The 27,492-nt window shown below is 40.6% G+C and overlaps 1 protein-coding gene and 4 long non-coding RNA genes across 5 annotated transcripts; 4 read left to right on the plus strand and 1 right to left on the minus strand.

Moving 5' to 3' along the window:
- Positions 1-1,658: 1,658 nt before the first annotated feature.
- Positions 1,659-3,250, plus strand: LOC124290336. The gene is made up of 4 exons (XR_006901895.1): positions 1,659-1,736; positions 2,105-2,269; positions 2,638-2,802; positions 3,169-3,250. It is a non-coding gene; the product is annotated as an uncharacterized LOC124290336 (long non-coding RNA).
- Positions 3,251-3,788: 538 nt separating this feature from the next.
- On the plus strand, positions 3,789-5,381 carry LOC124290337. The gene is made up of 4 exons (XR_006901896.1): positions 3,789-3,866; positions 4,235-4,399; positions 4,769-4,933; positions 5,300-5,381. It is a non-coding gene; the product is annotated as an uncharacterized LOC124290337 (long non-coding RNA).
- Positions 5,382-6,449: 1,068 nt separating this feature from the next.
- On the plus strand, positions 6,450-7,504 carry LOC124290343. Its single transcript, XR_006901898.1, has 3 exons — positions 6,450-6,527; positions 6,892-7,056; positions 7,423-7,504. It is a non-coding gene; the product is annotated as an uncharacterized LOC124290343 (long non-coding RNA).
- A 539-nt stretch (positions 7,505-8,043) lies between these two features.
- LOC124290344 lies at positions 8,044-9,100 on the plus strand. Its single transcript, XR_006901899.1, has 3 exons — positions 8,044-8,121; positions 8,489-8,653; positions 9,019-9,100. It is a non-coding gene; the product is annotated as an uncharacterized LOC124290344 (long non-coding RNA).
- Positions 9,101-18,426: 9,326 nt separating this feature from the next.
- Positions 18,427-25,949, minus strand: LOC124290330 (mucin-3A-like). Its single transcript, XM_046727039.1, has 6 exons — positions 25,934-25,949; positions 24,971-25,115; positions 21,974-22,194; positions 21,259-21,501; positions 19,876-20,622; positions 18,427-18,722 (listed from the first exon to the last, which is right to left on the minus strand). Exons 1-6 carry the CDS (start codon positions 25,947-25,949, stop codon positions 18,427-18,429), a joined length of 1,668 nt encoding a protein of 555 aa, XP_046582995.1.
- Between the last annotated feature and the right edge of the window lie 1,543 nt (positions 25,950-27,492).

Raw genomic sequence — 27,492 nt, forward strand, 5'->3', positions numbered from 1 at the left:
TGTCACGAAAGTGGAGAGCTGCATGGCCTACACATGTGTGATAGGGGCATGGGTTCCAACGGGATTCACAGCAACACCTCCCTGCTGTATGCTACCAGAAAATGCCGCAGAACTTTCATGTGCTCCCTTTCTGACAAGTGAGTACTTCTCAGTCTAAAGGAAAATGCTCTGACGGATATGACTGATGTACGAAAACGTCCTCTTCACAAGCTGAAATGCCTTGGCATAATATCAAATGATTTAGCATATAATAAGTCTGAGATATGATGTCTTATCCAGGCCATCTGTTCCCATGCTCTAATGATGAGGCATGTCAAGATGGTATTAATGCCATGGAAAGGTATGAAACTAATAACTTACTGTTGTTTTACAAGAACAAACGCAGGAAACATGGAAGGTGCATGTTAGTCTGAAATATTAATATTTTTCTATATTTGTTTTTACTTCCGTATTGTATTTGATCAGAGATGTAATAACATGCTTTTTTCATCCCTCCGACATATAGCACCTCCAGCTGGGGTATGTACAGACACTGTCACGAAAGTGGAGAGCTGCATGGCCTACACATGTGTGATAGGGGCATGGGTTCCAACGGGATTCACAGCAACACCTCCCTGCTGTATGCTACCAGAAAATGCCGCAGAACTTTCATGTGCTCCCTTTCTGACAAGTGAGTACTTCTCAGTCTAAAGAAAAATGCTCTGACGGATATGACTGATGTAGGAAAACGTCCTCTTCACAAGCTGAAATGCTTTGGCTTAATATCAAATGATTTAGCATGTAATAAGTCTGAGATATGATGTCTTATCCAGGCCATCTGTTCCCATGCTCTAACGATGAGGCATGTCAAGATGGTATTAATGCCATGGAAAGGTATGAAACTAATAACTTACTGTTGTTTTACAAGAACAAACGCAGGAAAGATGGAAGGTGCATGTTAGTCTGAAATATTAATATTTTTCTATATTTGTTTTTACTTCCGTATTGTATTTGATCAGAGATGTAATAACATGCTTTTTTCATCCCTCCGACATATAGCACCTCCAGCTGGGGTATGTACAGACACTGTCACGAAAGTGGAGAGCTGCATGGCCTACACATGTGTGATAGGGGCATGGGTACCAACGGGATTCACAGCAACACCTCCCTGCTGTATGCTACCAGAAAATGCTGCAGAACTTTCATGTGCTCCCTTTCTGACAAGTGAGTACTTCTCAGTCTAAAGGAAAATGCTCTGACGGATATGACAGATGTATGAAAACGTCCTCTTCACAAGCTGAAATGCCTTGGCATAATATCAAATGATTTAGCATATAATAGGTCTGAGATATGATGTCTTATCCAGGCCATCTGTTCCCATGCTCTAATGATGAGGCATGTCAAGATGGTATTAATGCCATGGAAAGGTATGAAACTAATAACTTACTGTTGTTTTACAAGAACAAACGCAGGAAACATGGTAGGTGCATGTTAGTCTGAAATATTAATATTTTTTTATATTTGTTTTTACTTCCGTATTGTATTTGATCAGAGATGTAATAACATGCTTTTTTCATCCCTCCGACATATAGCACCTCCAGCTGGGGTATGTACAGACACTGTCACGAAAGTGGAGAGCTGCATGGCCTACACATGTGTGATAGGGGCATGGGTTCCAACGGGATTCACAGCAACACCTCCCTGCTGTATGCTACCAGAAAATGCCGCAGAACTTTCATGTGCTCCCTTTCTGACAAGTGAGTACTTCTCAGTCTAAAGGAAAATGCTCTGACGGATATGACTGATGTAGGAAAACGTCCTCTTCACAAGCTGAAATGCTTTGGCTTAATATCAAATGATTTAGCATGTAATAAGTCTGAGATATGATGTCTTATCCAGGCCATCTGTGCCCATGCTCTAACGATGAGGCATGTCAAGATGGTATTAATGCCATGGAAAGGTATGACACTAATAACTTACTGTTGTTTTACAAGAACAAACGCAGGAAACATGGAAGGTGCATGTTAGTCTGAAATATTAATATTTTTCTATATTTGTTTTTACTTCCGTATTGTATTTGATCAGAGATGTAATAACATGCTTTTCTCATCCCTCCGACATATAGCACCTCCAGCTGGGGTATGTACAGACACTGTCACGAAAGTGGAGAGCTGCATGGCCTACACATGTGTGATAGGGGCATGGGTGCCAACAGGATTCACAGCAACACCTCCCTGCTGTGTGCTACCAGAAAATGCCGCAGAACTTTCATGTGCTCCCTTTCTGACAAGTGAGTACTTCTCAGTCTAAAGGAAAATGCTCTGACGGAAATGACAGATGTAGGAAAACGTCCTCTTCACAAGCTGAAAATGCTTTGGTATAATATCAAATGATTTAGCATGAAGAAGGTCTAAGATATGGTGTCTTATCCAGGCCATCTGTTCCCATGCTCTAACGATGAGGCATGTCAAGATGGTATTAATGCCATGGAAAGGTATGAAACTATTAACTTACTGTTGTTTTACAAGAACAAACGCAGGAAACATGGAAGGTGCATGTTAGTCTGAAATATTAATATTTTTTATATTTGTTTTTACTTCCGTATTGTATTTAATCAGAGATGTAATAACATGCTTTTTTCATCCCTCCGACATATAGCACCTCCAGCTGGGGTATGTACAGACACTGTCACGAAAGTGGAGAGCTGCATGGCCTACACATGTGTGATAGGGGCATGGGTGCCAACGGGATTCACAGCAACACCTCCCTGCTGTATGCTACCAGAAAATGCCGCAGAACTTTCATGTGCTCCCTTTCTGACAAGTGAGTACTTCTCAGTCTAAAGGGAAATGCTCTGACGGTTGTGACTGATGTAGGAAAACGTCCTCTTCACAAGCTGAAATGCTTTGGCTTAATATCAAATGATTTAGCATGTAATAAGTCTGAGATATGATGTCTTATCCAGGCCATCTGTTCCCATGCTCTAACGATGAGGCATGTCAAGATGGTATTAATGCCATGGAAAGGTATGACACTATTAACTAACTGTTGTTTTACAAGAACAAACGCAGGAAACATGGAAGGTGCATGTTAGTCTGAAATATTAATATTTTTCTATATTGTTTTGCTTTTTTGTTGTATTTGATCAGAGATGTAATAACATGCTTTTTTCATCCCTCCGACATATAGCACCTCCAGCTGGGGTATGTACAGACACTGTCACGAAAGTGGAGAGCTGCATGGCCTACACATGTGTGATAGGGGCATGGGTACCAACGGGATTCACAGCAACACCTCCCTGCTGTATGCTACCAGAAAATGCCGCAGAACTTTCATGTGCTCCCTTTCTGACAAGTGAGTACTTCTTAGTCTAAAGGAAAATGCTCTGACGGATATGACAGATGTATGAAAACGTCCTCTTCACAAGCTGAAATGCCTTGGCATAATATCAAATGATTTAGCATATAATAGGTCTGAGATATGATGTCTTATCCAGGCCATCTGTTCCCATGCTCTAATGATGAGGCATGTCAAGATGGTATTAATGCCATGGAAAGGTATGAAACTAATAACTTACTGTTGTTTTACAAGAACAAACGCAGGAAACATGGTAGGTGCATGTTAGTCTGAAATATTAATATTTTTTTATATTTGTTTTTTCTTCCGTATTGTATTTGATCAGAGATGTAATAACATGCTTTTTTCATCCCTCCGACATATAGCACCTCCAGCTGGGGTATGTACAGACACTGTCACGAAAGTGGAGAGCTGCATGGCCTACACATGTGTGATAGGGGCATGGGTTCCAACGGGATTCACAGCAACACCTCCCTGCTGTATGCTACCAGAAAATGCCGCAGAACTTTCATGTGCTCCCTTTCTGACAAGTGAGTACTTCTCAGTCTAAAGGAAAATGCTCTGACGGATATGACTGATGTAGGAAAACGTCCTCTTCACAAGCTGAAATGCTTTGGCTTAATATCAAATGATTTAGCATGTAATAAGTCTGAGATATGATGTCTTATCCAGGCCATCTGTGCCCATGCTCTAACGATGAGGCATGTCAAGATGGTATTAATGCCATGGAAAGGTATGACACTAATAACTTACTGTTGTTTTACAAGAACAAACGCAGGAAAGATGGAAGGTGCATGTTAGTCTGAAATATTAATATTTTTCTATATTTGTTTTTACTTCCGTATTGTATTTGATCAGAGATGTAATAACATGCTTTTCTCATCCCTCCGACATATAGCACCTCCAGCTGGGGTATGTACAGACACTGTCACGAAAGTGGAGAGCTGCATGGCCTACACATGTGTGATAGGGGCATGGGTGCCAACAGGATTCACAGCAACACCTCCCTGCTGTGTGCTACCAGAAAATGCCGCAGAACTTTCATGTGCTCCCTTTCTGACAAGTGAGTACTTCTCAGTCTAAAGGAAAATGCTCTGACGGAAATGACAGATGTAGGAAAACGTCCTCTTCACAAGCTGAAAATGCTTTGGTATAATATCAAATGATTTAGCATGAAGAAGGTCTAAGATATGGTGTCTTATCCAGGCCATCTGTTCCCATGCTCTAACGATGAGGCATGTCAAGATGGTATTAATGCCATGGAAAGGTATGAAACTATTAACTTACTGTTGTTTTACAAGAACAAACGCAGGAAACATGGAAGGTGCATGTTAGTCTGAAATATTAATATTTTTTTATATTTGTTTTTACTTCCGTATTGTATTTAATCAGAGATGTAATAACATGCTTTTTTCATCCCTCCGACATATAGCACCTCCAGCTGGGGTATGTACAGACACTGTCACGAAAGTGGAGAGCTGCATGGCCTACACATGTGTGATAGGGGCATGGGTGCCAACGGGATTCACAGCAACACCTCCCTGCTGTATGCTACCAGAAAATGCCGCAGAACTTTCATGTGCTCCCTTTCTGACAAGTGAGTACTTCTCAGTCTAAAGGGAAATGCTCTGACGGTTGTGACTGATATAGGAAAACGTCCTCTTCACAAGCTGAAATGCTTTGGCTTAATATCAAATGATTTAGCATGTAATAAGTCTGAGATATGATGTCTTATCCAGGCCATCTGTTCCCATGCTCTAACGATGAGGCATGTCAAGATGGTATTAATGCCATGGAAAGGTATGACACTATTAACTTACTGTTGTTTTACAAGAACAAACGCAGGAAACATGGAAGGTGCATGTTAGTCTGAAATATTAATATTTTTCTATATTGTTTTGCTTTTTTGTTGTATTTGATCAGAGATGTAATAACATGCTTTTTTCATCCCTCCGACATATAGCACCTCCAGCTGGGGTATGTACAGACACTGTCACGAAAGTGGAGAGCTGCATGGCCTACACATGTGTGATAGGGGCATGGGTACCAACGGGATTCACAGCAACACCTCCCTGCTGTATGCTACCAGAAAATGCCGCAGAACTTTCATGTGCTCCCTTTCTGACAAGTGAGTACTTCTTAGTCTAAAGGAAAATGCTCTGACGGATATGACAGATGTATGAAAACGTCCTCTTCACAAGCTGAAATGCCTTGGCATAATATCAAATGATTTAGCATATAATAGGTCTGAGATATGATGTCTTATCCAGGCCATCTGTTCCCATGCTCTAATGATGAGGCATGTCAAGATGGTATTAATGCCATGGAAAGGTATGAAACTAATAACTTACTGTTGTTTTACAAGAACAAACGCAGGAAAGATGGAAGGTGCATGTTAGTCTGAAATATTAATATTTTTTATATTTGTTTTACTTCCGTATTGTATTTGATCAGAGATGTAATAACATGCTTTTTTCATCCCTCCGACATATAGCACCTCCAGCTGGGGTATGTACAGACACTGTCACGAAAGTGGAGAGCTGCATGGCCTACACATGTGTGATAGGGGCATGGGTTCCAACGGGATTCACAGCAACACCTCCCTGCTGTATGCTACCAGAAAATGCCGCAGAACTTTCATGTGCTCCCTTTCTGACAAGTGAGTACTTCTCAGTCTAAAGGAAAATGCTCTGACGGATATGACTGATGTAGGAAAACGTCCTCTTCACAAGCTGAAATGCTTTGGCTTAATATCAAATGATTTAGCATGTAATAAGTCTGAGATATGATGTCTTATCCAGGCCATCTGTGCCCATGCTCTAACGATGAGGCATGTCAAGATGGTATTAATGCCATGGAAAGGTATGAAACTAATAACTTACTGTTGTTTTACAAGAACAAACGCAGGAAAGATGGAAGGTGCATGTTAGTCTGAAATATTAATATTTTTCTATATTTGTTTTTACTTCCGTATTGTATTTGATCAGAGATGTAATAACATGCTTTTTTCATCCCTCCGACATATAGCACCTCCAGCTGGGGTATGTACAGACACTGTCACGAAAGTGGAGAGCTGCATGGCCTACACATGTGTGATAGGGCATGGGTACCAACGGGATTCACAGCAACACCTCCCTGCTGTATGCTACCAGAAAATGCCGCAGAACTTTCATGTGCTCCCTTTCTGACAAGTGAGTACTTCTCAGTCTAAAGGAAAATGCTCTGACGGATATGACAGATGTAGAAAACGTCCTCTTCACAAGCTGAAATGCTTTGGCATAATATCAAATGATTTAGCATGTAATAGGTCTGAGATATGATGTCTTATCCAGGCCATCTGTTCCCATGCTCTAACGATGAGGCATGTCAAGATGGTATTAATGCCATGGAAAGGTATGAAACTATTAACTTACTGTTGTTTTACAAGAACAAACGCAGGAAACATGGAAGGTGCATGTTAGTCTGAAATATTAATATTTTTTATATTTGTTTTACTTCCGTATTGTATTTGATCAGAGATGTAATAACATGCTTTTTCATCCCTCCGACATATAGCACCTCCAGCTGGGGTATGTACAGACACTGTCACGAAAGTGGAGAGCTGCATGGCCTACACATGTGTGATAGGGGCATGGGTGCCAACGGGATTCACAGCAACACCTCCCTGCTGTATGCTACCAGAAAATGCCGCAGAACTTTCATGTGCTCCCTTTCTGACAAGTGAGTACTTCTCAGTCTAAAGGAAAATGCTCTGACGGATATGACTGATATAGGAAAACGTCCTCTTCACAAGCTGAAATGCTTTGGCTTAATATCAAATGATTTAGCATGTAATAAGTCTGAGATATGATGTCTTATCCAGGCCATCTGTTCCCATGCTCTAACGATGAGGCATGTCAAGATGGTATTAATGCCATGGAAAGGTATGACACTATTAACTTACTGTTGTTTTACAAGAACAAACGCAGGAAACATGGAAGGTGCATGTTAGTCTGAAATATTAATATTTTTCTATATTGTTTTGCTTTTTTGTTGTATTTGATCAGAGATGTAATAACATGCTTTTTTCATCCCTCCGACATATAGCACCTCCAGCTGGGGTATGTACAGACACTGTCACGAAAGTGGAGAGCTGCATGGCCTACACATGTGTGATAGGGGCATGGGTTCCAACGGGATTCACAGCAACACCTCCCTGCTGTATGCTACCAGAAAATGCCGCAGAACTTTCATGTGCTCCCTTTCTGACAAGTGAGTACTTCTCAGTCTAAAGGAAAATGCTCTGACGGATATGACAGATGTATGAAAACGTCCTCTTCACAAGCTGAAATGCCTTGGCATAATATCAAATGATTTAGCATATAATAGGTCTGAGATATGATGTCTTATCCAGGCCATCTGTTCTCATGCTCTAATGATCAGGGCATGTCAAGATGGTATTAATGCCATGGAAAGGTATGAAACTAATAACTTACTGTTGTTTTACAAGAACAAACGCAGGAAACATGGAAGGTGCATGTTAGTCTGAAATATTAATATTTTTTTATATTTGTTTTTACTTCCGTATTGTATTTGTTCAGAGATGTAATAACATGCTTTTTTCATCCCTCCGACATATAGCACCTCCAGCTGGGGTATGTACAGACACTGTCACGAAAGTGGAGAGCTGCATGGCCTACACATGTGTGATAGGGGCATGGGTTCCAACGGGATTCACAGCAACACCTCCCTGCTGTATGCTACCAGAAAATGCCGCAGAACTTTCATGTGCTCCCTTTCTGACAAGTGAGTACTTCTCAGTCTAAAGGAAAATGCTCTGACGGATATGACTGATGTAGGAAAACGTCCCCTTCACAAGCTGAAATGCTTTGGCTTAATATCAAATGATTTAGCATATAATAAGTCTGAGATATGATGTCTTATCCAGGCCATCTGTGCCCATGCTCTAACGATGAGGCATGTCAAGATGGTATTAATGCCATGGAAAGGTATGACACTAATAACTTACTGTTGTTTTACAAGAACAAACGCAGGAAACATGGAAGGTGCATGTTAGTCTGAAATATTAATATTTTTCTATATTTGTTTTTACTTCCGTATTGTATTTGATCAGAGATGTAATAACATGCTTTTTCATCCCTCCGACATATAGCACCTCCAGCTGGGGTATGTACAGACACTGTCACGAAAGTGGAGAGCTGCATGGCCTACACATGTGTGATAGGGGCATGGGTGCCAACGGGATTCACAGCAACACCTCCCTGCTGTATGCTACCAGAAAATGCCGCAGAACTTTCATGTGCTCCCTTTCTGACAAGTGAGTACTTCTCAGTCTAAAGGAAAATGCTCTGACGGATGTGACTGATGTAGGAAAACGTCCTCTTCACAAGCTGAAATGCTTTGGCTTAATATCAAATGATTTAGCATGTAATAAGTCTGAGATATGATGTCTTATCCAGGCCATCTGTTCCCATGCTCTAACGATGAGGCATGTCAAGATGGTATTAATGCCATGGAAAGGTATGACACTATTAACTTACTGTTGTTTTACAAGAACAAACGCAGGAAACATGGAAGGTGCATGTTAGTCTGAAATATTAATATTTTTCTATATTTGTTTTGCTTTTTGTTGTATTTGATCAGAGATGTAATAACATGCTTTTTCATCCCTCCGACATATAGCACCTCCAGCTGGGGTATGTACAGACACTGTCACGAAAGTGGAGAGCTGCATGGCCTACACATGTGTGATAGGGGCATGGGTACCAACGGGATTCACAGCAACACCTCCCCTGCTGTATGCTACCAGAAAATGCCGCAGAACTTTCATGTGCTCCCTTTCTGACAAGTGAGTACTTCTTAGTCTAAAGGAAAATGCTCTGACGGATATGACAGATGTATGAAAACGTCCTCTTCACAAGCTGAAATGCTTTGGCATAATATCAAATGATTTAGCATATAATAGGTCTGAGATATGATGTCTTATCCAGGCCATCTGTTCTCATGCTCTAATGATAAGGGCATGTCAAGATGGTATTAATGCCATGGAAAGGTATGACACTAATAACTTACTGTTGTTTTACAAGAACAAACGCAGGAAACATGGAAGGTGCATGTTAGTCTGAAATATTAATATTTTTTTATATTTGTTTTTACTTCCGTATTGTATTTGATCAGAGATGTAATAACATGCTTTTTTCATCCCTCCGACATATAGCACCTCCAGCTGGGGTATGTACAGACACTGTCACGAAAGTGGAGAGCTGCATGGCCTACACATGTGTGATAGGGGCATGGGTGCCAACGGGATTCACAGCAACACCTCCCTGCTGTATGCTACCAGAAAATGCCGCAGAACTTTCATGTGCTCCCTTTCTGACAAGTGAGTACTTCTCAGTCTAAAGGAAAATGCTCTGACGGATATGACTGATGTAGGAAAACGTCCTCTTCACAAGCTGAAATGCTTTGGCTTAATATCAAATGATTTAGCATGTAATAAGTCTGAGATATGATGTCTTATCCAGGCCATCTGTTCCCATGCTCTAACGATGAGGCATGTCAAGATGGTATTAATGCCATGGAAAGGTATGAAACTAATAACTTACTGTTGTTTTACAAGAACAAACGCAGGAAACATGGAAGGTGCATGTTAGTCTGAAATATTAATATTTTTCTATATTTGTTTTTACTTCCGTATTGTATTTGATCAGAGATGTAATAACATGCTTTTTTCATCCCTCCGACATATAGCACCTCCAGCTGGGGTATGTACAGACACTGTCACGAAAGTGGAGAGCTGCATGGCCTACACATGTGTGATAGGGGCATGGGTACCAACGGGATTCACAGCAACACCTCCCTGCTGTATGCTACCAGAAAATGCCGCAGAACTTTCATGTGCTCCCTTTCTGACAAGTGAGTACTTCTCAGTCTAAAGGAAAATGCTCTGACGGATATGACTGATGTAGGAAAACGTCCTCTTCACAAGCTGAAATGCTTTGGCATAATATCAAATGATTTAGCATGTAATAAGTCTGAGATATGATGTCTTATCCAGGCCATCTGTTCCCATGCTCTAACGATGAGGCATGTCAAGATGGTATTAATGCCATGGAAAGGTATGAAACTAATAACTTACTGTTGTTTTACAAGAACAAACGCAGGAAACATGGAAGGTGCATGTTAGTCTGAAATATTAATATTTTTCTATATTTGTTTTTACTTCCGTATTGTATTTGATCAGAGATGTAATAACATGCTTTTTTCATCCCTCCGACATATAGCACCTCCAGCTGGGGTATGTACAGACACTGTCACGAAAGTGGAGAGCTGCATGGCCTACACATGTGTGATAGGGGCATGGGTACCAACGGGATTCACAGCAACACCTCCCTGCTGTATGCTACCAGAAAATGCTGCAGAACTTTCATGTGCTCCCTTTCTGACAAGTGAGTACTTCTCAGTCTAAAGGAAAATGCTCTGACGGATATGACTGATGTAGGAAAACGTCCTCTTCACAATCTGAAATGCTTTGGCATAATATCAAATGATTTAGCATGTAATAAGTCTGAGATATGATGTCTTATCCAGGCCATCTGTTCCCATGCTCTAACGATGAGGCATGTCAAGATGGTATTAATGCCATGGAAAGGTATGAAACTAATAACTTACTGTTGTTTTACAAGAACAAACGCAGGAAACATGGAAGGTGCATGTTAGTCTGAAATATTAATATTTTTCTATATTTGTTTTTACTTCCGTATTGTATTTGATCAGAGATGTAATAACATGCTTTTTTCATCCCTCCGACATATAGCACCTCCAGCTGGGGTATGTACAGACACTGTCACGAAAGTGGAGAGCTGCATGGCCTACACATGTGTGATAGGGGCATGGGTGCCAACGGGATTCACAGCAACACCTCCCTGCTGTATGCTACCAGAAAATGCCGCAGAACTTTCATGTGCTCCCTTTCTGACAAGTGAGTACTTCTCAGTCTAAAGGAAAATGCTCTGACGGATATGACTGATGTAGGAAAACGTCCTCTTCACAAGCTGAAATGCTTTGGCTTAATATCAAATGATTTAGCATGTAATAAGTCTGAGATATGATGTCTTATCCAGGCCATCTGTTCCCATGCTCTAACGATGAGGCATGTCAAGATGGTATTAATGCCATGGAAAGGTATGACACTATTAACTTACTGTTGTTTTACAAGAACAAACGCAGGAAACATGGAAGGTGCATGTTAGTCTGAAATATTAATATTTTTCTATATTGTTTTGCTTTTTTGTTCTTTTTCATCAGAGATGTAATAACATGCTTTTTTCATCCCTCCGACATATAGCACCTCCAGCTGGGGTATGTACAGACACTGTCACGAAAGTGGAGAGCTGCATGGCCTACACATGTGTGATAGGGGCATGGGTACCAACGGGATTCACAGCAACACCTCCCTGCTGTATGCTACCAGAAAATGCCGCAGAACTTTCATGTGCTCCCTTTCTGACAAGTGAGTACTTCTCAGTCTAAAGGGAAATGCTCTGACGGTTGTGACTGATATAGGAAAACGTCCTCTTCACAAGCTGAAATGCTTTGGCATAATATCAAACGATTTAACATGAAGAAGGTCTAAGATATGGTGTCTTATCCAGGCCATCTGTTCCCATGCTCTAATGATGAGGCATGTCAAGATGGTATTAATGCCATGGAAAGGTATGAAACTAATAACTTACTGTTGTTTTACAAGAACAAACGCAGGAAACATGGAAGGTGCATGTTAGTCTGAAATATTAATATTTTTCTATATTTGTTTTTACTTCCGTATTGTATTTGATCAGAGATGTAATAACATGCTTTTTTCATCCCTCCGACATATAGCACCTCCAGCTGGGGTATGTACAGACACTGTCACGAAAGTGGAGAGCTGCATGGCCTACACATGTGTGATTGGGGCATGGGTACCAACGGGATTCACAGCAACACCTCCCTGCTGTATGCTACCAGAAAATGCTGCAGAACTTTCATGTGCTCCCTTTCTGACAAGTGAGTACTTCTCAGTCTAAAGGAAAATGCTCTGACGGATATGACTGATGTAGGAAAACGTTCTCTTCACAATCTGAAATGCTTTGGCATAATATCAAATGATTTAGCATGTAATAAGTCTGAGATATGATGTCTTATCCAGGCCATCTGTTCCCATGCTCTAACGATGAGGCATGTCAAGATGGTATTAATGCCATGGAAAGGTATGAAACTAATAACTTACTGTTGTTTTACAAGAACAAACGCAGGAAACATGGAAGGTGCATGTTAGTCTGAAATATTAATATTTTTCTATATTTGTTTTTACTTCCGTATTGTATTTGATCAGAGATGTAATAACATGCTTTTTTCATCCCTCCGACATATAGCACCTCCAGCTGGGGTATGTACAGGCACTGTCACGAAAGTGGAGAGCTGCATGGCCTACACATGTGTGATAGGGGCATGGGTGCCAACGGGATTCACAGCAACACCTCCCTGCTGTATGCTACCAGAAAATGCCGCAGAACTTTCATGTGCTCCCTTTCTGACAAGTGAGTACTTCTCAGTCTAAAGGAAAATGCTCTGACGGATATGACTGATGTAGGAAAACGTCCTCTTCACAAGCTGAAATGCTTTGGCTTAATATTAAATGATTTAGCATGTAATAAGTCTGAGATATGATGTCCTATCCAGGCCATCTGTTCCCATGCTCTAACGATGAGGCATGTCAAGATGGTATTAATGCCATGGAAAGGCATGACACTAATAACTTACTGTTGTTTTACAAGAACAAACGCAGGAAACATGGAAGGTGCATGTTAGTCTGAAATATTAATATTTTTCTATATTGTTTTGCTTTTTTGTTGTATTTGATCAGAGATGTAATAACATGCTTTTTCATCCCTCCGACATATAGCACCTCCAGCTGGGGTATGTACAGACACTGTCACGAAAGTGGAGAGCTGCATGGCCTACACATGTGTGATAGGGGCATGGGTGCCAACGGGATTCACAGCAACATCTCCCTGCTGTGGGCTACCAGAAAATGCCGCAGAACTTTCATGTGCTCCCTTTGTGATAGGTAAGTGTTTCCTGGCCAAGCGAAAACTGGTCTGAAGGAAATGACTGATGCATGAAAACGTCCTCTTCACTGTCTGATAATACTTTGACAAAATATTAAACGACTGTAATATGATGTTTTATCGAGGCCTTATTTTCCCTTGCGCTTATAATGAGAAGTAAAAATATGTGCTGATCATTTTCTCGCCGAAAGGTATCACTCGGGTGTGTACAGATACTGAATGTAAGGTGGAGAACTTCACGAGCGATACATGTGTGATAAGGGTTCCTATTATTTGACTTGTAGGGATACTATAAGTACCGTGGAAAGGCACAAAACTACTTACCTACACGTGTACAGGTATAAACGTCTAATTGTATGGATGGTAAATGTTATTTTGAAAGAAAGTTTTCCGGTTGCAAAGAATTGGCATGTTTAATAGCGAAAAGGAAGGATAGAAACATATTAAGAAACGATTCCTTGGAAAGTGTGAGGAATCCAGTGGAAATGATGCAGAGTGGATTGTGGATTACCGTGTGAAATGTGTAGAGTTATGGATAGTCGGGGAGTATAGTGTGAAATATCAAGTTACCCTCTATTGAGTTTTGAGGGGGACTTCCCTCATGTTAACGCAAAAGCTGACTCCCCATGTAGGACTTGAAAGGTAATGGAAAACACGAACAAGACGGAAGCTGTTACTTTGGGTTACTGTGTGTTGCTCAACCATGGTGATGTATTAACGGTGTAGTTAGCGGGATCACAGGTCCAGTCCACTTGAAACCACGCTGTTGCCGCTTGGGAACACACACGTGCTATTACTACCCGCATGAGTGCAAAATTGTATGGGCCTGTTGAATCACCATTAATATATAGTCAGCAAGATGACATCCAGGGATACCAGAAATAGTCTTCATGCATAGATCACGGGTCTGGGCCTATTCAATCACCATTAATGTATAGTCAGCAAGATGATATCCAGGGTAACCGGAAATAGTCTTCAGGCATAGAACACGAGTCTGGGCCTAATAAATCACCATTAATGAATAGTCAGCAAGATGACATCCAGTGGCACCAGAAATAGTCTTCACTCATAGAACACGGGTCTGGGCATATTGAATCACCATTAATACATGTATATAGTCGGCAAGATGACATCCAGGGGCACCAGAAATAGTCTTCAGGCATAGAACACGGGTCTGCGCCTATTGAATCATCATTAATGTATAGTCAGCAAGATGACATCCAGGGGCACCAGAAATAGTCTTCCGGCATAGAACACGGGTCTGGGCCTAATAAATCACCATTAATGTATAGTCAGCAAGATGACATCCAGGGGCACCAGAAATAGTCTTCAGGCATAGAACACGAGTCTGAGCTTATTAAATCACCTTTAATGTATAGTCACCAAGATGATATCCGGGGGCACCAGAAATAGTCTTCAGGCATAGAACACGAGTCTGGGCCTAATAAATCACCATTAATGAATAGTCAGCAAGATGACATCCAGGGGCACCAGAAATAGTCTTCAGGCATAGAACACGAGTCTGGGCCTATTAAATCACCATTAATGAGTAGTCAGCAAGATGACATCCAAAGAGACCAGAAATAGTCTTCAGGCATACATCACGGGTCTGGGCCTACTTAATCACCATTAATGTATAGTCAACAAGATGACATCCAGGGGCACCAGAAATAGTCTTCACTCATAGAACACGGGTCTGGGCATATTGAATCACCATTAATACATGTATATAGTCAGCAAGATGACATTCAGGGGCACCAGAAATAGTCTTCAGGCATAGAACACGGGTCTGCGCCTATTGAATCATCATTAATGTATAGTTAGCAAGATGACATCCAGGGGCACCAGAAATAGTCTTCCGGCATAGAACACGGGTCTGGGCCTATTGAATCATCATTGATATATAGTCAGTAAGATGACTTCCAGGGAGACCAGAAATAGTCTTCCGGCATAGATCACGGGTCTGGGCCTATTAAATCATCATTAATCTATAGTCAGCAAGATAACATCCAGTGAGACCAGAAATAGTCTTCAAGCATAGGACACGGGTCTGGGCCTATTCAATCACCATTAATGTATAGTCAGCAAGATGACATCCAGGGAGACCAGAAATAGTCTTCCGGCATAGATCACGGGTCTGGGCCTATCAAATCACCATTAATGTATAGTCAGCAAGATGACATCCAGGGGCACCAGAAATAGTCTTCAGGCATAGAACACGCGTCTGGGCCTATTGAATCATCATTAATGTATAGTCAGCAAGATGGCATCCAGGGAGACCAGAAATAGTCTTCAGGCATAGAACACGGGTCTGGGCCTACTGAATCACCATTAATGTATAGTCAGCAAGATGACATCCAGTGAGACCAGAAATAGTCTTCAAGCACAGGACACGGGTCTGGGCCTATTGAATCACCATTAATGTATAGTCGGCAAGATGACATCCAGTGGCACCAGAAATAGTCTTCCGGCATAGATCACTGGTCTGGGGCAATTGCAGTACCATACAAGTATGCATTGTTCTCTTTCAGGAAATAACAGCGACATATACCTGAATTACAGTGGTGGGCCGCCTGTCTTATCTTCCTTCTGGGCACTGATGACGTCATGGACGTCGACAATGCTTCTTACTGCTTCTTTCTACTGAACTACATCTTGGCATATTTCGTCTTCACTATGAAGAGTGTGAAGTCATCTCTAAAACTATAATTCAATTTAGTTTCCAACTTCCATAAAGGAATACGAAGTGTGTGAGGTCATCTTTAAAGTTTAATTTAGTTTCCAACTTTTATAAAAGTTTGGCACATTCACTATAACGATTTACCAATGTTTAATTCAAAACGCATTTGATCATTCTGGATGGACGGATATTTGTAATGGCCAACTAGGGTGGATAGAGAGTTTGCTTTGATATTCATATTGCCCAAAAGATGTCAACGGTATTGTTTGTACTCAAATAATTAAAACAATCAAAGCTATTCGATATAGAGCACACACATATTGTGCACATTATCATTGTTTACTTGTCCATTGTGTCTCTGATGGTCTTCATAATAAATTCCCATCTGAAAGATGAGGTGACTCACATGTTTACACTACATGTTCACATGCATGCTTCATCTGTGAATGGCCATATTGCACCGTTATATAAATACTTATGTTCCATGATTCAATCAATCAATGAAACAATATGTTTAAATAACATATACAGCATGCTTGATGGCATGCACCATCAGATAACACAGAGTGAGTGAGTGAGTTTAGGTTTACGCCTCACTCAGCAATATTCCAGCTGTATGGTGTCGGTCTGTAAATAATCGAGTCTGGACCAGACAATCCAGTGATCAAAAGCATGAGCATCGATCTACGCAAATAGGATACGATGACATGTGTCAACTGAAGATCAATTCTAACCCGAATCTTCATGGGTAACAACACAGTACAATGTGTCACCAGGTCAAAGGGATTTTCGTACACTGACTATCATATGTATGAACACAGCAAGTTTATAAAAGACATAAAGATTGTCAGATGATATAAGGTGGACACATAACTAAATATGTGAGAGAGTATGGTTTTACGCCGCTTTTAGCAATATTCCCGCAATACCACGGCGGGGGACATACATGTACAATGAATATGTTACTATGCTTCAACACAAGAAGTAAACATGATTCATCCGAGCACATAACGTTTGCCAGACGAATATTGATCCATCTGTGCCGCCGGTGACACCAACGACGTCTTACAACAATGTGACGTAGGAGAACACGGGTACGATGTCCTCAGTGTCTCCTGATTAATCGTCTGTCCTCTTTCTAAAACCTGCTGCTCTGTGAACCTCATCTCCACTTGAGAGGCACTCATGATTTCGTGCCATCATTTGTCTGTTCCTGACGTAACAGGCGCCGCGTGTCAAAACACCTTTAACTGAGTTTAAAACAATATCAGAAGAACCTTCAGTCTTTCTTTTACCACTGACAAGTACAGCAACACTCTGACATGTTTTACTGTGAATTTTACTGTAAATTTCACTGTAAAATTTATCCCGGCTATGTTCACGTGTACATCATGAAAAAAGATTGCACGAAATTGGCGTGTTCATCAGAAGTGCATAGAATAATCATTTTCTAAATCCATATACAATCAGTCAGCTTGCTTCTCAAATTATTTTACCTAAACACTAATATTAGATACCTTGTCTTGAAAATATATTTTCAGATGGAAATCAAGTTCTGGTCCAGACACATTTCGTCTTCTGTATATTTGTGAAAATAAACATCATGTCAACAAAAAGAACTGATAACATTTTTATTTACTACAGTTTATGCTTATAGACATTTTTTATTTTGCATTTGCAACCTCGCAACAGATGATACAGAAGTAATGAGGACGAGGCCTCACTGATAAAAATTATGTCCGATACAGTTCCTTATTCTGACTTGTACCATAATTATGTTCATTTCTTTTTAGGTGTGCAATTGACTTGTCTTTGCATGTGTCTGTGACACGTGCCTCCATTAGGGTTGAATACGCTCATGTTATCACTCGTCTCATTGCTATTCAATGGCAATAAATACACACATGCTCAAGATATAGACTCAGTTATTTACAGCAGCATTATTACCTAAAACATTACGCCAAAAGCAAGCAAGAGGACACCCAAAGTTTAAGCATACTTCACAACTCATGTCTGTTAAAGTTTTATCAATGGCTCAGCTCTTTTACGTTAAAATTTATATTTAAACTGACACACATAAGGTAGTATTTACAAAAGTTAAACTGGTGGTTTAAACTGAAACAAAGAAGGATATTATTTCGGTATTTAATAAGGTATTATAGCTGTCCTTGTGACCTCAAACTTCCATAGCCACGGCAACTGTTTCGGCTTTCATCCGAGTTTCAATGGCTATTTAATAAACTTTCTACAGAAATGGGGAAATTCCATATTTGATGCGTCCCCTGTTTGAAGGGGACTCTTTTAAGGATCTTTCTTCTTCTGTGTTTCTGGCATCCTCTTGTTTCGCACATGACATATCCGACTGATGTCCACCATGACGACGATGCTGAACGTGAACACCAAGAACAAGGTCCCCCCATAGCCAATCACTTGCGCGGAAGGTCTGTCATCCGGTTCAGATTCACGCATGCGCCTTTTCGATGAGAGAGTTGATTGGTCAACTTTCAGCCAGTCGATCATGTCCTTCACGAAGTCGTCGATCAAAGTCATGTTCTTTACCGGGATGCAGATCATGCAGGGGCAGGAGACGTTTCTACCTGGATGGGACATACAGTATTAAATCACACGAGTGTCGGTCAAATACCATTTATCTTACGTGTCCCACGTTATCTAACAAGCGAGAGAAAGCTTATTGTGATGGTGATGTGGTCCTGTGCATAGTTTTCAGGTCACAAATCAGTTGAAGTTAAGCAACATTGAATAGGTGACCGTGTTTGGCACTTTGACTCCTAAGAGGTTCTAGGGCTTCTGTCCTGCCCTAAAACGAAGCAAACGTTGTCTTAATTGATCAACTGAGTTTGTTCAAAATTGCATCTGTTCACACAGCAGAAACTGGGTACCCGGTGGAATAAGTCCACTAATTATTTACTTCCTAGTGCCTCACAGGCATTTTGGATTATCCAGAGTAATAATTTCCATCATGCTGTATGCGCTTAGAGTCTGCCTGTACGGCGTTCAGCGTTATAGAGTTGGCTATTATTGTTTCAAAACAAGGAGTGGTTATCCTCCAAAACAAGGAGGATAACTGGTATCTGACAGGCATTGATGAAGTAATCTATTATAACAACCTCCGACAACACTTTCTAAACGTTGAATCAACATACATACAGCGGCGCATTAATGCGTAACGCATTGTGACGTCCGCTTTCGGCTAACGACTCATCTTCGTAATTGTTTTCCTGGAGGTTTCTATCATTTATTGAAATAGTTGTACCGCATTTATTTCTAGAGAATGCTATACATTAGCATGCAGGTAATTCTAGTGAAAGACTTCAGTATCAGAAGTTTGTTTGTTGGCTTGTTGTTTTACGCCGCACTCAGCAATATTCCAGCTATATGGCGGCGGTCTGTGAATAATCGAGTCTAGATCACACGATCCAGTGATCAACATCATGAGCACCGGTCTACGCGATCTGTTAGTCGCCTCTTTTATTACGACAAGCATGGATTGCTGAAGACCAGTTCTACCCCGGATCTTCACAGGTAGTGTCAGAAGTATTGCATTCGCAATTGTTTGTATACATAAAATGTGCCAGGCAAACGAAAGAATACATTAAAAAACGAGAGCTGAAATTGCGGCCAGGAGGTGAACGTAGCCTATTGTGAGATGCTGAATCATACGATGTATCAAATAACGCCCACGATACCCATGATATAGGCATCAAATATAAATGTAGTGATATGCCTTACTTTGTATTGAGGACGTTGCTGTTTTTGAGACTTGAGACGTTACGATGGCCGTGGACGTTGACGGAGTTTCAAAAGACGACGTTGGGTTGCTGTTAACGGCATTAGGCGTTGTTGAGGTGAATGAGGGTGATGCCAACGATGGCGAAGATCTGGAAGTTACGGTAGTAGTGTCGGCATGAACGATCGTAACAGTTGTGTTTGTTGATGGAGCTGATGTTGTCGATGTAGTTGATGTGGTATTCGCTGCAGTCTTCAGCCAACCAATATTTGTCACTGCAGAACTACCTGTAGCAGTAAAAGTGGTTGCACCGTCCCTCGTGGGACTTGTCAAACCTGGATTTGCAGTTGTAGAGTCTGAGGTTGCTGTCGTTGCTGTTTGTCGGGAAGATGAGGATTTAGTTAGGTCAGTGGATTTATCAGATGCAGTGGTGGCGGTAGTTGTCACAGATGACGTGGTGACAGTAGCTGAAGCAGATGTAGCAGTAGTTGCAGATGTGGTAGTAGTTGCGTCAGTAGCAGTGGTCGTAGTCGTTTCAGTTGTTGTGGCAAGTGTATTGGTAGTGGTGGGAGTAGTAGTAGCTGTCGTAGGGATAGTAGTAGTAGTAGCATCATCGGTTGTGGCAACAGATATCGTGGTTGTAGCAGTATCAGCGGTCGTAGCTGATGTCGAGGCGGAAGTTGTAGCTGCCGTACATTTATGACCTCTGGAGGAGGCTACTGAGGTTCCGCTGGACGACTGAGTGACAACTGAAATGTTGAATCAGCGAGTGACTGAGTTAATATTTATCGTCACATCGGCAATTTTCAGCCACATCGTGACGAGAACAATTAATGATTATATCATAGATCAATAAATGTAGAAATTAAAATCCTGTTGACGAAGAACAGTAAAAGTACTAGTGTATCACGGATATTCATTTAAAGCTAGTGATTAAATCTAAAACATTTGAACTAAAAATGACAAGACAATGTAAAAACAGGCTATAGATTGCCAACAACTGAGGGTAGATCACCATACTAGGGACCATGGGGACTTACAGTACATTTGCTTCTTGCATGGATCCCAGCTGGATTTACACTCTCCCTTCAGCTATTGGCAATTCTAGATAATCAAGCCATAACTTAAAAGAACATATATGCTACGCTTAAAAATATTATTAGGTTTGAATTTACCGTGAAAGCTACGTACCCTCTCAGGAGGTCAATAATATTACAGTACTTCAAATCCCTTTGAGAGTGAAATGTTGAATCAACATCAATCAAGAAATATTCCATTGTTCGTACACTAGAACATTCTCAACAATGTTAAACGAATTTATCGAAGCGCCAACATGCTTTAGATGATAAGGGTAACTAGTCTGCTGACATAGCTTTGAAACTTACAGCTGAAACACTTTCGAAATCCATATGTGTCTGTGTGGACAGGATAACTTGTACATCTGAACGGATCCTCGTCAAAGTACAGAGTGCACTGGCCAACAAAATGCAGGTAGATCCAGCAAAAGTTGCCATATAACATCTCAGTGTTGCACAACTCTTCACAGTCCTCTTGTTTCTCCACCTTGCTGTAAATTGATATATACGTAGCTTCACAGGTAGCAGTGCCATACGTGTACACACACGCACCTGCAACAAACATGATGGCTCTGAAGCGTGTCATACAAAAGATGTGCAGGCTGTGATTTAAGTTTTGTAAATTTGAACCCTGTACTGTCGATCACATGGAATGGTGGGTATTAGATACGTTTTTATTTTTCATGTAAGTATTGTATCAAGAACAGACAACATATATTTCAAAGGATATATTACTGATTACCCATTAAGTGTTAAACGAGACACATACATTTTGAGCTAGCAGAAAGATATGGTCATTGACTTTCGCTATCAAATTTACCATCACTATTTGGTGGAAGTACATAAACACTTGCTCATGATTAAGTCGAAATCGTACAACTTTCGAAACTTTCTTTGATACATTAAAATACATTTCCATAATCAAAATATTTCGCGACTAAAAGCAAGGTTCAGTGTACGATGCCGACATCTCCATGAGCATGTCTTCAGCTGCCACTTGCTCTCAGAAGGATTTTCCACTAACCCGTGTCTTTCTCACAGAGATACTGATGGTCGTTGTTGCAAGAGTCAGCCCTCCACATGAAGGTGGCCGTGTCCATGTAGACACAGGCGTTTGTGTCTTGGTCCCTTGGTTCATCGCGATGCCAGTTTGTGAAGGAGGAATTCAAGGCAGTGCAGTCATCCCAATAGAACTTATCTTGAGAGTCCTCTTCCTTGCTCAAACCAATCCATATGCTGTCATTGCTACAAATGGAAAGTCATATGACGTGCAATCTTTCTATTTCATTGTACCACAGAGAGAACATGAATTTCAGAATTGTGAGAATAAACAGAAAGGCATAGCATGACGAAATGCAGCGAAATGTATACGAGAGGAAACATGTTTTATTGGAGCATTCATAGTGCGGTTTGACGGCAATTTGTTTTTTGTGCTGGTTAACGCCGCACTCAGCAATATTCTGCTACATGGCCTCGCTTGTTTGACATCAGTACCCTCCATAACATTCCTGTACATGTTATACAGTCGTACCTTACCAAACTGTTTCTTTTCCATGAGGGCGGTGGGGTAGTCTAGTGGTTAAAGCGTTGGCTCGTCACGCCGAAGACCCGGGTTCGAATCCCCACATGGGTACAATGAGTGAAGCCCCTTTCTGGTGTCCCCCGCCGTGATATTGCTGGAATATTGCTAAAAGCGGCGTAAAACCAAACTCAGTCAGTCAGTCTTTTCGATGAACTGTGCGTTCAAAAGATATTCTCCATCGCATGTAGACTTTGGTTATGTTTCCGTCTACCAACAACCATTTAGATATAATAAAGACGACTGGTTCGCCCCGATTCTGTTTATAAGCTTGTCAGAGCCATGTCCGTGCTCGTCTCCGACCTTCATTACTTCGGGACTTCCTCCCACATTAAGCTCACACGCCAGAACATAACAGAAAAAACAACCACAAACAGTGTTGTTAAATCTAACCCATGTTCACTCATCGATTGAAAGACGAGATCAGCATTTCTTCCAGTACCTTTCAGCGAACATAATCAGATACATTCTTGAATAGCAAGCAGACTCAACAAACTTGCTCCATTACTCTGGTTTTCGCAAGTTTGTGGTTATAGGCCGATTAGGGGCTGTGTCGACACTGAGTTAATTCTGACTCATATTTGGAAACTGAACCCTTTCCACATTCATAAGATATCTCTGCCAAAAGCAGAGTCGATTGTACATTTGTGACTATATCATGAGCAGATATTGGTTTCAGTAGTATTACGGCTGTGCAATGCAGTTTGTAAACAAATCGGGTCTGAACCAGACAATCCAGTCATTATCACCATGCTATACGATGACAGAGTATGTGTTTATGAATCACTATGAGATAGTGATGATACCAAGTGTTCGCCAAAAGGTGAGCGTATCCTGCCCCACCGGTGACACCCGTCATAAACATACGCTAAGTCTAGTCAATGGTTCACCTGAAATATTTCGGGAACGTATGGTATAAGTCAAAATAGGGAATTGCATCGGACATAATTTTTGTCGCTGATGCATCAAATTTAGAAATTTCCTCCACATGTCTACCATAAACCTTCTTGAAAGCTTTACTGAGGAAATGAGAAAGTCCAGCATTTCGCATTATATTGTTTTCTCGGTAAACTTCAAATAACAGTTTCTTTAACTTTTGATAAATTGTCCTGGATCTCTGAAACAAATCCAAGGGACAATATGAAAAATGAAAATGCATACACGTAAAATGTAATGTATGTCTAAGTATTGTGCATAATACATAACTGTTGGCCTACCTTAACCCAATACTGTGTCATTCTCTTGTACAATCGATTCATTATGTGTTCACAAATGGGCTGAAGAGATTTATATCATATTGTTAGTTTGTTGTTGTTTTACGCCCCACTCAGCAATATTCCAGCTATATGAAGGCAGTGTTTCAATTATCGAGTCTAGACCAGACAAGATAGTGATGAAGAGCATGGGCATTAGTCTCTGCCATTGGGATACGATGACATGCAACAACCAAGTTATCGAGCCTGATCACCCGATCCCGTTAGTCTAAGCTAATGACAGGCATGGGTTGCTGAAGACCAATTCTAACCCGCATCTTCACGGGTCTGTAGTTCAGAGACAAACATACTGCGTTGGAAAATCAGACGTATGTAACGAAATTATAATAGCTCTAAATTTGATCTGAACCGAACGCATAGCGTGAGGCTTTACATAATAAATTTAGAGATATTATAATTTCGTTATATATCTCTAATATTCCAACACAGTATGTTTTTCTCCATTCTCTGCGTTATTACGATTTTTAAAAATACGTATTGTGTTGGATAATCAGAGGTATATAAAGTGATTATATACGTCTGAATGGCTTTAATTAACCAATCATAATCCAGTGTTTACTGAAGTCATATTAGAATATCTTTTACTTCCATTTTAATTATTCTACTTCAATATCGGAACTGGATTTTATTTTGAATATCATAGGAACACTGTTCATGTTAAAATAAAGGAATACATATCTTTCACAAAAAGAGTGAGTGAATGAGTGAGTTAGGTTTTACGCCGCACTCATAAATATTCCAGCTATATGGCGGCAGTCTGTAAATAATCGAGTCTCGACCAGACAATCCAGTGATCAACAGCATGAGCATCGATCTGCGCAATTGGGAACCGATGACATGTGTCAACCAAGTCAGCGAGATTGACCACCTGGTCCCGTTGGTCGCCTCTTACGACAAGCATGGGTTACTGAAGATCAATATTCTAACCCGGACCGTCACGGGTCCTAAAAAAGATGTACTGAGAGAAGAAGAAAGTTGAGATCTGTACATCCCATCGGTCCTCACTGATTTATGTCTGAGAGAAGTTCCCAACCGAGATTTGCGATCAAGAACCGATAATTCATCATCCGTTGTCACTGAGGGAATGTTTGCAGCATATCAGCTGACTAATGGAAATGAACTTAAGAATACCTACACCTTGTCAGTGACTGAAGAAGAGTTAACCAACGCAGCCAGAGCCTTCAATGTCGTTGGGTTATCAACATGCAGCAGGCGGTAGCCTTGACTGTTGCACAAACTCCACGCGTCACTCCATGTCCTTGTGTCAGTGAACAGCAGAAACGTCTTGCCCGTCAAAGTCTGACACTTGCCTCCTGAAACATAATGGTGAAGTCATAGATAATTTATGTCATGTAAATAGTGAGTAAGCGCAAATATTTTGACAGTGTTCCTTTATCAGAATGTGTCGACTTAATTTGACAGGAAAGTCTGAAGTGAATCAGGCGACTTTCGGGATCGGGTGGTCAGGTTTTAGTTGGAAGGGAAGGCTGAACAGAAGAGAACATTTATTACTTTCAGGCCACTATCCGTGGCATATGAAGGTCAACGAACAATATTATTTAAAATACATGCATGGTGGTAGGACAATTGGCTGTATGTAAATACTAAATCAAGAATATTGTGTACGGGTAGATGGGAGTATTTGCTTATCTAGAGGACTCATACTTAGCATAAAGAGAGAACAGTTTACTTAACTTTCTAAGTACACATTTGTTCCTAGTTTAATTAGAGTAACAGGTTTTATATCGCTTGGATGGAAAAAAGTATGGTGACAACAGTTTTCTATATTCGCTAAAGTAATCGCAAAACAAAAGCACATGGTATTCATCACCAACGAAGTGACTCTGACATAGGTTACAGGTTCGTTCCATTAAAGGTTTATTATATAATTACTCCATCTGCCCAGTTCACCTGGTAATCTGTGACGTAATGTCCGAAACTGAATACCACTGGCTTAAAGGGTGCTTACTAAAATACGGATCCAAAAAAAGACCAAGTTTGGACAAATTGATCTTTAAGTCTTTCAAGGCATTGTAAAGTGGATATCAGATGAAATGTAACACAGACACGTCAGTGCTTTAATCCATCGTACAAGCCAACAAGTAATGATTTAGCTATGTGAGAACATTACCTCTACGGGAAGCCATCAGCAGGCAAGTAAGCAATCCAATAAACGCTTTCATCTGTGGGAAAAAAGATGTCACAACTGTGAGAATGAACAGGAAGTCGTAACATGATCGTAATGTATACAAGGGCAAACATCACTTTTATCTGACATTCATTGTGCGGTTTGACATCAGTCTGTTTGTTTGTGTGTAGTGGTGTGACGATTCATCGATACGCATCGATGCATGGGCCGCCGATACAGTGAATCTATACAAACTTTCACATTGTTGTATATCTCGATACGATAAATCAAATGGGACACGATACATCGATGTTTAACTTTGAATATTGCCGAGTCGCGATATCTGTCAATATGTGCCGTTTTTTAAATCAGCACAAATTTCTTTCTATTATGTGACTGCAGTGACAGCATCCAGCAACATGCAGATATTAAAGATGTTTTTGATCTATGTATTTTGGTAAATAACAGTATTATGTTTTATTTATGTACTTGTTTTTTTAAAAAAGTGCCTAATGTAACTTTTTTCAAATTAAAGTTTCTATCATATAAACATTGTTTTTGTTTTGATATTAAGGTGTTTTAGAATTAAAGGTTTTAGTATCGTGATATATCGTATCGCAGGTTGCATGCCAATACCAGCACTATTTGTGTGTTGTTTAACGACTCAAACGGCAATATTTCAGCTAAATATTGGCGCTGGTTTTACATCAGTATCCTTCACTTCCTGAAGTTGTAAACATCGTGGTGGTGTGTAGTCCTGTGTAAAGAGCTCAGGGCACAAATCAGTTGAAGTTAAGCAACGTTAGGCGCGGAGAGTGACCGTGTTTGGCAGCTTGGTTTCTGAGAGACTTCAGTCCTGCCCCACAATGAGGTAAACGTGATACAGTACAACCAGAAATTATTGAGAATTAAGAGATTGTAATTTTTATATTTTTTTCACTCATTACTCACGTATTAAATATGAATGTTAGCAGAACATAACTCCAGATTCAAATACAGGTGAACAGTTAGTATTTTGTCAAGTCACCATGGGCAGCAATGCAGGCTTCAATGCGGCGGGGCATACTACTGATCAAGGAAGTTAGAAAGTCGTGGTCCATGCTGTCCCAATATCGGACCACCTCTTCTTTCATTTCAGCACTATTTGTCAGATTTTTCTTATTGACACTTTCCTTCACAAGTCCCCAAACATTTTCTATTTGGATTTAGGTCAGGGCTATAGCTTGGCCAATCTAATAATGTCATATTTTGGGTCCGAAACCAGGCCTGTGAATGCTTTGAACGATGTATTGGGTCGTTGTCCTGCTGGAAAATCCAAACATTTCCATAGAACACCTGAGTAGATGGAGGTAAATGTCCCTAGAGAATATCTGTGTACCGCTCACTGTTCATATTTCCTTCAAATACACAGAGGGGCGTTGCCTTAACACGTATATATGCCACCCCACACGTTAAATTTCGGACTGTACTTTGGGCGCTGATACAAAGGTTTTTCTGTTTGTTTGGTCCAGAATTTCAGTGTATTAAGAAACAGCCACACAGAACTTTCATCTGAGAAAATC

The sequence above is a fragment of the Haliotis rubra genome, unplaced genomic scaffold, assembly GCF_003918875.1.
Source record: "Haliotis rubra isolate DU_JTF1 unplaced genomic scaffold, ASM391887v1 Scf462, whole genome shotgun sequence".
Taxonomy (NCBI): Eukaryota; Metazoa; Mollusca; class Gastropoda; order Lepetellida; family Haliotidae; genus Haliotis; species Haliotis rubra.